We start from the raw sequence: 12679 nt of genomic DNA, 5'->3' as shown, positions 1-12679 counted from the left end.
GGAATACAATCAACATGTCAGCAGGTGCTTTCTAGGAGAGCGCCTTTTCCAGATATTATAGATTGACTCCACTCCTTGGCTTGTATCACCTTCTAGCAATGGACCCACTCTGACCTCAGCTTCTACTGTCACATCTCCTTCAAGCTCAGACCTCCTGCTTCCCTTTTGTAAAGACTTTGTGATTAAACAATGTCTACACCAATACTCTAGAATAAACTTTGCTATTTCAAGATACTCAGTTACATTTACCAAGTCTCTTTTTCCACTTAACATACTCACAGGTGCTGGAGATTAGGATGAGGATATATTAGGATGAGATTAGGATGGGGCCTATTGTTCTTACTAGGATGAATTATCCAGATTTCCAAATAAGAAACTGAAGATAGTGCTCTCAACCAGGCTTTTATGCTCTTGAGAATCCAAGAAATTGGCAGTTTTTAATTGTAGTTAAAAGTGGCCCCTTAGAACTTTTAATGAGGCTGGAAGTATAGATGAATGGGGTAAAAATAACTTCAAAATTGAGTTTTCACCTACAAATGTATGTATAGATGAATAACTGCCAGATTATAAACTGTGTTAACAGTAATGAGAAGCAAGCATTTTTAACGTATCTAACAGGTAAGATGTGTTTAATAAATGCTTTGTGGATAAAATCAAATATAACTTTGTCAAATATAACACTGCTTGAGTTAAAAACAAAAGTTAGGGCTGGGGTTGTAGTTGAGCACTTGCCTCACATGTGTGAGGCACTGGGTTCAATCCTTAGCACCCATTAAAAAAAATAAAGCAAATAAAGATATTGTGTCCATCTACAACTTAAAAAATTTTTTTAACTTAAAAACAGAATTGCCACACCAATGAATTTTGGATTATAATGTACTTGCCTCTTCCAGAACCTGGGTTACAGAATTAGAGATAATAATGTTGGCATTGGAGTCAACTCAAGCTCCATGCTTGTGACAAAAACTTCTCTTCAGTTTTCTCAGCTACAAAATTGAAATGATGATAGGATGCACCTCACCGATTCACTGTAAACTGAAAGGCATAAGAAGCACTCAATGTGGTAAACTAAACCACATGATATAAGCAATTAGTCAAATTTTTGAACAATTTTAATACAAGGAAGTGAAAAAGGAAAGAATCATAGTCAAAGTTAAATTATATGCTTAGAAGAACAGATGAAAAGCTGAATAGGCATTGAAAATCAATTGAAAGGCAACGACTTTAGCAGTGAAGTTCATTAGGAAAAAATGCAAAATGACACCAATATTTTCTATGTGTACCTCTTTTACTTTGGTTCTTTGGTTCCTGAATGAAACCAGTTATTGAAAATCTATAGGGAGAAATGTTTGTGCACTTATATCTGTGTGCCCCATGCTATAAAGTTAAAAGGCAGATTACAGATTTTAATACTATTATTTTTAAATTAATTTGTAAATATTCAGTGAATTGATTCAAATTATTTTATACTCAGACTTTATATGATTTTTGGATGAAGTAGTTTTCCTAAAGTATACCCAGAAAACTTCTTGCACAAGTATATGACACTAGAGCTAAAGTATATATTATTATGAAGCCAACACAAACAGCAATATTCAGCATTGCAAAGCTGTATATGTCACTGTCAATAGAGAACTTGACAGATGTGTTTAAGATATTAGTATGCTTCTTTCAGTAGAAAAATAAGGGCATGTTCACTGGCTTTCCCTTATAACTTTCTATGTTAAATGATTAAACTGTTATTGTTCTCTCAGGGACAAAATAAGAAACAGTACCCTTGCTACCTTACTTAGTGGTATGACTTCAGGAAATTTTGCCTTCCCTATTCCAAGAAGCTACCTCAGTTCAGTGATAGGGTGGACTTTCCGATGCTGTATGAGGTTGCAATGGTAAATAAAGTTCTTGCCACACTCTTCACATTCATAAGGTCTCTCTCCAGTGTGAATTCTCTGATGCTTAGTGAGGACAGAACGTCGACTAAAATTCTTGCTGCACTGATTGCACTGATAAGGCTTTTCTCCAGTGTGGATTCTGAGGTGATGGAAAAGCCCAGCATTCTGGCTGAAGGCTTTACCACAGACACTGCACTGGTAGCGCTTCTCCCCAGTGTGAAGTCTCTGGTGCTGGAACAGGCCTGATCGCTGGCTAAAGGCCCTCCCGCACTCATCACATTCATAGGGTTTCTCACCTGTGTGTGTCCTCTGGTGCTCGATAAGGATAGAATTCTGGGTAAAGCTTTTTCCACATTCACCACAGATATAGGGTCTCTCTATTGAAGAGTTTACCCGTTGCTTTTCCAATTTGCCCTCGTGGTCACAGGTGTCTCTACATTCTGACACTTTAGTAACATCACTGTTCAGTTTTCCAGGTACTTCTATGAGAGATTTCATTTCTTTAGAAATTTCTTTTGCGGAAGCTAACTCCACATTCCAGTTACCAGCCTTACCATCTGAAATAATAAATGGATTACATGAATGTTATTTTTCTAAGGACAAAAGAAAAAAGTAACCAGAAGAGTAAGTGGAAGGGAACAAGTAATCACTTTTTCTGTTTACTTTCCCACTCTAAAACACTTATTCCTGAACCTCTGAGAGAAGATTCATGTGTTATAACTGCTTAATTATTTAATTGCTTCTAAAACCAGATAGTAAGCTTTTTGAAAGTGGGGACCATGTTTGCCTTGTTCATCACACTGTTTCCCTAGTACCTGGCGTCATGCTTGGCATATAGAAGACACTGTGTAAATATGTTGGCTTGATGGACAGCCAGGAAATAAGGCAGGGTCCCTAAGGTAATGCTAATCCTCACCAGTGTCTTGAACCCGGCACACCTCTGGTAAGTTACACTGCAGCTGCTTTTCCAAGATTTGGAATTGGCCACTTGATGACTCCTGGGCTGCTCCTTGAGTTGCCTTCTCTTTTACAAATATTTCCTGTTTATGAGCATGACTTGGGACCTGGTGGAAATTAAGAACAGTTGAGAATAAGGTATCAGAGAAGACACTGCCTTCTTATCAGAGCTGCTCAGTAGAAAAAGAACCAAGAAATTGGCAAAGAAAAAAAAAGAGAGAGAGAGAAGAGAGATTAAGAGCCTACAACAGACCGAGTCAGGCATAAAGAAATCTTTCTCCTCCTTACTTCTTCTTGTTGCACTAAACCCCTTATTTGTTCCTATAGATACAAACCTCTGTTCTCCCTCTCTTCCCACCTGCTCTCCTGGTTCATCCAGCTCTCTCTCCAAATCCTCCAGCACAGCCACTGCCTCATCTCCATTCATAGGGTGGTGCTCTCTCACCCAGGCCTGCAGGTCATCAGGCAGGATTGTCAGAAACTGCTCCAGCACCAGCAGCTCCAGGATCTGCTCCTTGCTGTGCATCTCAGGCCGCAGCCACTGATGGCAGAGCTCCTGGAGTCTTTGAAGAGCTTCCCGGGGACCAGTGGTCTCCTGATAACAGAACTGCCTGAAGCGTCTGCGGAAGAACTCTCTGGTATGAAGGTTACTTCTTGACAGGCCAGATTTTCGCCCACAGGCACGGTCCTTCTCTTCTTCCTTTACCTTCACTGCCAGAAGTCCTCCCTGGATCAACTCAGTCTGAAGAGCCAAGGTTGTGGCCATTTTATTTTTTACTATTCAAAAAAGAAGCTGTTCTTGATAATTCCCCTTTAATCTTTTCTTCTGGAAATACTGAAATAGATCTAAAATATAATTCAGAGAAAAAAATATAAAAATGCAGAAAACCTAGTGACAGGCAGGCACTGGGAGTATTTATATTCAAAAAGTCACTTTGGTTCATGAAGAAAGAACACTGAATGCATAAAGGTAAGAACCATGCAAACAATAAGCAGGTAAAAGGGGAAAGCTTCCCCAGTTTATTAAGGAAGGCACCATTTTTTTTAAAGAGAGAGAGAGAATTTTTAATGTTTATTTTTTAGTTATTGGTGGACACAACATCTTTGTTTGTATGTGGTGCTGAGGATCGAACCCAGGCAGCACACATGCCAGGCGAGCGTGCTCCGGCTTGAGCCACATTCCCAGTCCGGGAAGGCACCATTTTGATCATCCTTAATGAAACAGTTCAAATCAGCTTTAGTATAGTGGGGTTTTATTTGAATGGCAATATACTAGATTCGTTGTGAATTTTTAGTCAAATGAAGGTAAACAAATACTTTGGGCCCAAGTGGTCCCAGATGACACTAAGAATCAAAAAGAAAAGGGACAAAATGGAGGATGGAGGTTAAAATAAAAAAGATAAAATGAGGGCTGGGGCTGTAGCTCGTGGCAAAGTGCTTGCACAGCATGTGTGAAACACTCGGTTCAATACTTAGCACTGCATAAAAAATAAATAAGAATAATTATTTTTAAAAAGAAGGTAAAAAGAATGAGAAGCAAAATAAATACATTTGGAGAGGAGAGGCAGAGTCTCTCTAGTCAGGTGAGATATGGAGGGAAAAAGGTCTTTCTGCCTAAACTTTTCATACATACTTATTCACTTAGCAAATATTTATTCAGAGCCAATACTATATTTCAAGTAGTGTTATAGGCATGAGAATACAGTAATAAGCAAAACAAAGTCCATAGTCTCATGGAATTTGCATTCTAATAACAATAATATCTGACATTTTTAGTGCTTTTAATGTACCAGTCATTCTCCTAGATGCTTTATATTAGTCCACTTAATCCTCAAAACAAATGAGTAAGGTACCATTATTACTTCTATAATGCAGACGAGAAAATTGAGACACAAAAGAGTTTAAGTTACTTGTCCACAGTTTCATAGATAGTAAGTGGTGAAAGCCACAATTCAAACCCAATTAAAGAGACTTCAGAATTCTTAGTTTCAGTCACTGTCTCTATCAACTGTTGATATTATCTATATGTGGGGGAAAGGAGGAGACAAGAGCAGAAAAAAGGACCATGAGAGACAGACAATAATGAAAAATATATAAAGCAGTGAAAAACATTTTGAGAAAATGAAGGTAAATGATGTTGGGAGTAGGGGTGAAGAAAGATTGCTATTTTATATGTGGTGATCTAGGAAGGCTCTGTGGATAATAACTGAGCAGAAGTGAGGAACAAGTCATGTATATCTGGAGAAAGATTGTACCATGCAAAAGAACACTTGAGTACAAATTCTTGGATGTGGGAACATGCTTGGATTTTTCAAGGAACAGCTAGTTGAACAGTGATTGGAACAGAGAAAGCAAAAGGAAAATGGCAGGAGATAAAGCAGGGAGGAAGGAAACATCCTCTCTGAAGTGTTCATCCATTTCAGCCTACCCTATTCCTTCACAATTATTTTTTAATAGAGAGGAATATAAAATTCCTTCAAGTTCTACTCCCCAGAAATATGTAATTTAAAAATTGGAATGTAACTTTTAGATATTTCCTGTACATTTGTAATATCTCACACACAGTTGATATAAGCCCACAGTTTTCCTATTTATCTGGAAATAAGCAGAAGGTAATGTGAGATGGTGGACACAAGCAGATCTGGTTTTGAATTCTGACTAGCCTTGGGCAAGTTAAATTTTTTGAGCCCCAATCTCATGTGTGAAATGAAATATTGTATATAAAAGGGTTTTGCACACACAGAGCATGACAAACAATAAATATGCAAATTAACCCTTTAATAAGATGACCAACAATTTTGGTACAATGGTGCTTAATCAATAGTGGTTACCCTTAGGGCCAAGACTAAACTTTTTCTGTGGCCAAAGAAGATTGCTGGGCAAGTGGGAAACGCATGTGTACACACAAATAAAATGGCTGTTTCATCAGGTTTCCAGACACTTTGACATTCTTCAGATATATTCTTCAGATATATTCAATATATCTTCAGATATATTCTCTAACCTTAAATCTTTACTAGAAGTGCAGGACTACCAAGGTCCAAAAGAGAGAGGACCAGGTTAAATGAGAGAAGCAACCTCATGAGTTGTGGCAGTAAAGGTAACACAGAAATAGCAAATAGAGTCAGCATAGCAAACATTTTAAGCAGATTCTGAGCCAAACTGCCTAGATATGAATCCTGAATACACACACCCCTTACCAGCTGTATGACCTTGAGCAAATTATTTAACCTCATTTTATTCATGAATTTTTTTAAAAAGCAGGGTGGGGGGAATCTACATAATATTAGTGCTTATTATATAAAATTATGAGAATATTTGGAAAGTGCTTAGAACAGTGCTTGACCAGCGCATAGTAAATGCTATTTAAATACTCATTAAAAAAAAGCAGACATTAAAAGCCTTTATACTATGTGAATCAGACTAATACACTATGTGAATCGGAGGCTCTGACCTATTTTTAAAAACTATCCTAGTTCGTTGTTAAAAATAAGTCGATAGTAGAGAATGACAGACATCGGAAAATACATTCCTCTATATCCGAATGTATCTGGATCCTAAGCTGCAGCTGGGGACCAATACTAAGCACCAATACTAGGACAGAGGTTGAAGGGCTCCGGCATAGCCTAAGGACGTGGAGGGCAAAGACGTTGACTTCAATCAAGCAGCTCTGGAGCAACCTCTTCTGCCCCTCACTTGCTTGGCTAATCTCTAGCAAGAAGCCCCCTCCACCTTCTCCCCACACCCGGTCCGGAGTCGCAGCGCCAAACCCGCCCTTCCGAGGCTCTCAACGGTAGTCCCAATCCGAAGCTCACCGAGGCATCCGTGAGAGAAGATGCCACCCAGCCCAGATCGCACCACCTCAGAAACCTTGACAACAGCAGCCCAGAAAAAGAAAAACTACAAAGACCGGAAGTGCGTCAAGGTGGCTGGCTCTTTGTGAAACAGCTGTTCTGGCTGCGTTCCTTCTAGGAAGCTCGGAGGTTTCCACGCATCTGTGATCGCCTTACTGAAAGCCCTCTCTTCCAACCTGCAATGTGATGACAGCTGGCATATACTGCTTTACACATACTAATTCATTTACTGTGAATTACAACCCTGTGAATTATCCTCATCTAACAGATGGGGAAACCAAAGTACATTCCTTCAACATTAGTTGCCAATCTCCTGCAAACCAAACCGTCCCTTTTCCCTGCCCTCCCTCATGTTATAATGAATCTATGCGTTCTCTTAAAATTCATTGCTACTAACAATTACTCCTATTATTTAATGTTTAATTTATTTCAAATGTGGTCCATTTCAGAGACCTTTAAAATTAGTTTTTAATGTCCTTCGATAAGTTTTTGTGCGCTTCACTTTCTCACACAAGAGATTCCAGCCTCATTTTACACTTTCCTGCTCTAGACCAAGAATCCATGAAGCTATGACTCCTTTAAGAATGGGAAACAGAAACCCAAGATCCAGGTTTGGGGCAAAAACTCATTGCAACTGGAATATATCATTGCTTGTAGGCCCTGTTTGTGGATAAGAGCTAAGGGACAAGATTAAATGTCTTTTTCTGAGGGATTTTATAGGATATTTTCTATATACAAATCCAGAGAATTTTTTTTTTCATTTTAACCATTACATATTTGCTTTTCCTTTTACCCACGGTGAAAAATCTTGGCCCCCACAGCCTCAATATATTCACTCAATTTTCTCTATCTTATAAACAAAGTAGTTTCAAAATTACAATAGCAGTATCACTAGCAACAATATACAAACTATGTACAGTCCCCAGAAAATGTGTATTTTATTTTTTCTTGAGTTATATTTCTAAGGGACTATAGTGAGAATATTGTACATATACCTTATTTAAGTATTTTCTCTGTTTGGTTATATTACAAACTGGATATATATTTAGGATCATTTGTTTCTGTTTGTGTTTAATTTCAGGGTTTGCTTTTCTAAATAGACTAAAATTATGTTTCTATTTATTACCAATCTCTCTAAATAGATAATGTGAAGAAATAATTCTTAAATTATGAATGGAGGATTGTAGGGGATTTTTTCTCTTTAAAGAAATCCTTTGAAACATACCTGTAGTTTCATCAATTTGGGAAATTGAGGCAGGAGGACTTCGAAGGAAAAGAGTGATTTAGCAAGATCCTGTGTCAAAAATAAAATAATTAATTAATTAAAAGGATCAGGGATGCAGCTCAATAGTACAATACCCCTGGATTCAACCCCTAGTACCATACCATTTTAAAATAAGAATTCCACTGTATTTTCGCACAAAGCTTTTCAATATGATGATTACTATTGTTATTGAAATAAATTTGGTAAGTTAAGAGTTCTCTGAGTCAGTGTGCTTAGAATTAAACCCAGGACCATTCCACCTTTGAGCTTGAGTTGTTGGAATTACAGAATATGCTTCAAAGGATTTTGTTAAGAGAAAAAAAATCCCCTAAAATCCTCAGCTTCCTGAATAGCTGGAGTTACAGGTATGTTTGAAAGTCCTGGCAGTTTTTTTTTTTCTTGTGTCCCACTTCCTTTCCTTCTCCTTGCTTTATTCCCATCCTGGTCTCAATATCCTTTTACCTCTTATTCTTTCATTTATCTGTCCATTTATCTTATCTTTCAGCACCCACTTGAGAATTGATACCTGTACCCCAGAACTTGAAATGTCATATCTTGTTTAGGAGTATGGAAAAAAACTGCCTACTAAATAATTATTTTCCCTTTCATCAAATAACAGACTTTTATCTAGGTATATTGACACCTGGAATAAAGATTACATTTCTCAGCTATCCTTGCAACCAAGTATGATCATGTGACTAAATTGTGACTAATTAGATACAACAAAAAAAAACTGTTCATTCTTAGGAGTTTCCTTGAAAAAAATGCTGGCTTAGCAAGGTACAGTAGCCTGTGTCTATAATCCCAGGTACTTGGGAGAGTGATGGGGAGATTCTCTTGAGCCAAAGTTTGAGGCCAGCCAGTCTGGACAATATAGCAATCCCCCATATCAATCCCCCATATTAACTAGGATAATCCTTCTTTTCTACTTCTCTACAGGCTAAAATACAGAAATGATGGCCAGAGCTTCAACAACCACGTGAAAAGAAACTGTATGCAGAGAACAAGGACAAGGTCAGAACTGGATTCCGTGGAGCAAAAGCAACTACTCTATAAACTTTGCTTTTATGCCCCTTTTACATGACAAGCACTACAAATTGTGTATTTTTCAGACCTTTGATATTAATAGTTAATTATAAGTTCCGATATACAGTTTCCTACATTTTGAGTCTCTATTTAAGATTTTCTTTCCCTTTTGTAAAAAAGTGTGACCTCCATCTCTGATTAAACCCAGTATCTGTTTCCTTCCCACAGCACTGATATCTAGGAAATATAAGTTTGGAGGTAAGAGGGAAGGGAATTAAAAATAAATTATGTTTACAACAATAGTATAAATGTTGGTAGTCAGAAAAAAAAAGGAAGAGGTTTCCCCAAGAGACAAAAGGAAAGAGAGATGAAGAGAATGGAGAAAAAGTGCAGAAAAGGGGGAAGAGAAAACTCAGGCAAGATTGATATTGTACATGAACTCAAGCAAGATTGATATTGTATTAGGTGGTTCACCAGACATTCAGTAATTCATAATGTTCAAAACATTATATTGAGCTGGGCATGGCAGCACACGCCTGTAATCCCAGAGGCTCAGAAAGCTGAGGCAGGAGAATCACAAATTCAAAGCCAGTCTCAGCAACTTAGTGAGGCCCTAAGCAACTTATCAAGACCCTGTCTCCAAGTAAAATTTTTAAAAAGGGCAGGGATATGGCTCAGTGGTTAAGCACTCCTGAGTTCAATCTCCAGTACCAAACAAACAAACAAAACCCCACTATATTGTCATCAGAGTCTCACGTGTCCATAGCTTGAGCTACCCTTGTAGGGTGTCCCATTTGGATGGTTAAGCTCTCACTTAGAAGCCTGAGTGAAGTTCAACATCTGTCCACTTGTAAATACATTGGCTAATCTCATCAAAAGGACAGTACTATTTTTAACATTCCAATACCAGACTCAACAGAAATAACAGTGAATGTCCCTGAAATAAATCTTTTTTCCTAATACTGAAGGAGGATATTTCTCTGGTTCACTTGTGGCTTTTCCTGATTTGAGCCCTGCTGCCTGTCTTCTAATCCAGTGGAATTTCTAGGTTACTTTTTAGGATTTTTTTTGGTCACACTTCACTCTTTGTTTCAGCTCCAACTGAATTTTCTCTGCATGGCCATAAAATAAAGGTACCTAGCTGAGCAGAGTGGCTTGCACCTATAGTGTCAACCACTCTGGAGGCTGGGACATGAGGATCACTTCAGCACAAGAATAAGAGACCGGCCTGGATACCATGGAAAGTTTCCATCTCAAAAATAAATAAAAGTGCCTGAACAAGGAGCACTTCTTAGGATTATCCTACTTGGATGTATAGCACACAATGATATCAGCAATTTAGAGAATCCTCTGGAAAGAAGCTCCCTCTATCTCCCCTTATAGTCTGGCATATATCTGGAACAACATCACAGGCTACCTCCTCAGGTAGGGTGACCAATGCCTTTTTGAGCATTAGCCTTTTTTCAATATTCCAGAGAGGGAATTGTTCTTCTCTTCCTCAAGGAGTAATATCTAATTTTTAGAAAGCAAACCCATTGTCACTAGATTAAATGAAAGCATACAAGCAAAGCTTCCCAGGCTCTTAAAGATAGGTGCCCACTGGTCATTAATATTTATTCCAAGGCCATTTTTAGTGACATATTAGGGACAGTATTACATCACCTCTCGGAGACTCAGCATTCAGAAGGCTTGTTTAATCTAAATGGGGTTACAGTAAGAAATATATAAAAGCTAGTTGCTGGTACAACAAAGAAGACATTCAAGATGTAAGGAAGGAAGAACAGAAGATAAAGACATAAAAACTCAAGGTGGCAAGGGAATGTAAGATCAATATAATAGGAACAGAGAGCACCTGGATGATGATAAGGGGAAATAACACTGAAAATACTGGGACCAATTTGTGAAGCAGGCTCTTGAATGTCAGGCTAAGATAGTAACTAACACAGAGGTATGGCAGCATTTAAAAAAGTACTTAACTGTAGAGGCAAAAAGGACTGTAGAGTTATTACATATTCTAATTCCACAACTCACAGAGAGGAGTCATCTAAGACTAAAAAAATATGGATGATTTTCCTTAAATCACACAGTGACTTTAGAGGCTGGGTAAGTACTATGTTGTTACCAAAGGTTTTACCACAGTTGTTGCACTCAGAGGGTTCCTCCCCAGTGTGATTTCTCTAATTTTCATAAGGACTGAGTCTTGACTAAAACTTACGCCACCATCATTATTCTGATAAGATTTTTTTATATATTTATATTCAGTGGGGTGATTATATGAAGAGATTTTCACACTTATTACATATATAGGATTTTTTTCTTTATTCATACCAGTATGAATAGGGAGATGTTAAAAAAGGGTTGAGTTTTGACTAAAGGCTCTGCCACATTCTATACTGTTTAGATAATATAGATGCTACACATGAAGCTTTTCCCACATTGATCACATCCGTTTTCTTTTCATTCCTCTGAACTTCCTTGATGCCTCTTAAACCTGCCTTTGCATTCATGAAAGTCTGCAAAATGGTCGGCTTGGAGAATGCTCCTGCCTCTACAGATTCTACTGAATCTCATCCTCTGTGACTCCACTCCTTGGGCTGCTTCCTGCTTTGGAGCTCATTTTCCAGGAAATAGATCATGCAATTGTCACTTTCTTTTTAAACTTTTCATTATGAAAAATCATAAACATATGTAAAAGTAAACAGAATTAAAATGTCACCTGTATGAACTGATGAAAGATTAAACTCCCAAGATATCATTTCTTTTTTAGTTACACTCCCCCAACAATCAAGAAATATCTCTTTCAAGGAAGGAAAGTGCTATAAAGAAAAGATGAAATGGAAATATTCTAAGAATAGATAATCTATGTTATGCTTACTAAAGTGGGATTGAGAACAATCCTTACCACCAAAACATGAGCAAATCATCAAATTGAATTGAAAAAGTTTGTGTGTAAAAAAGGAAATACTTCAAATTGCAAATATTATAGCAGAAAGGTAAAAGTATGTTCATTCTATTGCTTGGAAAGAAAACTCTTTGTCTTAGTCTTCCCCAAAATAGTTCATTGCTTGCAGAGTCAATTTAATAATTCCTTAATAAACAGAAGTCAGTATTCTTTTATAGACAAAATAAAAAATATATTTTAGGAAAATTTGGCCTGAAGGAGATAAAGTAAATGTTCCATCAAGCTCATTAAAATGGAGATTATACATGAGCTCACAGGAAAAAAAAGGAATAGGACTGATTTCTTGGCTCTCCTACTACTTTACTGTTGTTTTCTGGTGACAGATTATAAAAAAAGTTTTGGATATAAAAATGGTCATACTTTTTGTAAATAGAATGCATGTACAGAGTGTGGAAAGGGAAGTGGGTACCTAATCTAGACTGGAATGACATGTAGGAGAAGGAAGTGATTAAAAAAAGAATATAATGTGGAAGGAGCAAGGAGAAATGTCAAAGTGAAAGATTTAAAATATGACTATTACTGATGGGTAGAAAAAAGGGGAAGAGGAAGGCATAGAGATAAGGAGGATATTTAGGAGGTCTCTACCAAAGGAAAGGTGGTATAAAAAGTATCATAATGATGTAATAAACTAATGACTAATGAAAAGCAAATATGCATATGTGAAAACAAAGAAAATAGAAATCTTTTGTTTTAGAGGCCTAAAATAAAGGTTGTACTTTATAAA

At 37.3% G+C, this 12679-nt stretch overlaps 1 protein-coding gene across 1 annotated transcript; it reads right to left on the bottom strand.

The window, feature by feature from the left end:
• Positions 1–890: 890 nt before the first annotated feature.
• Positions 891–3615, bottom strand: Zscan23 (zinc finger and SCAN domain containing 23). The gene is made up of 4 exons (XM_026414556.2): positions 3208–3615; positions 2809–2956; positions 2189–2449; positions 891–1035 (listed from the first exon to the last, which is right to left on the bottom strand). The coding sequence occupies exons 1-4, from the start codon at positions 3613–3615 to the stop codon at positions 983–985; spliced, it is 870 nt and encodes a 289-aa protein (XP_026270341.1). The 3' UTR covers positions 891–982.
• Between the last annotated feature and the right edge of the window lie 9064 nt (positions 3616–12679).

The sequence above is a fragment of the Urocitellus parryii genome, chromosome 8 (genome assembly GCF_045843805.1).
Source record: "Urocitellus parryii isolate mUroPar1 chromosome 8, mUroPar1.hap1, whole genome shotgun sequence".
NCBI lineage: Eukaryota > Metazoa > Chordata > Mammalia > Rodentia > Sciuridae > Urocitellus > Urocitellus parryii.
This window is presented reverse-complemented; position numbering and strand designations above follow the sequence as displayed.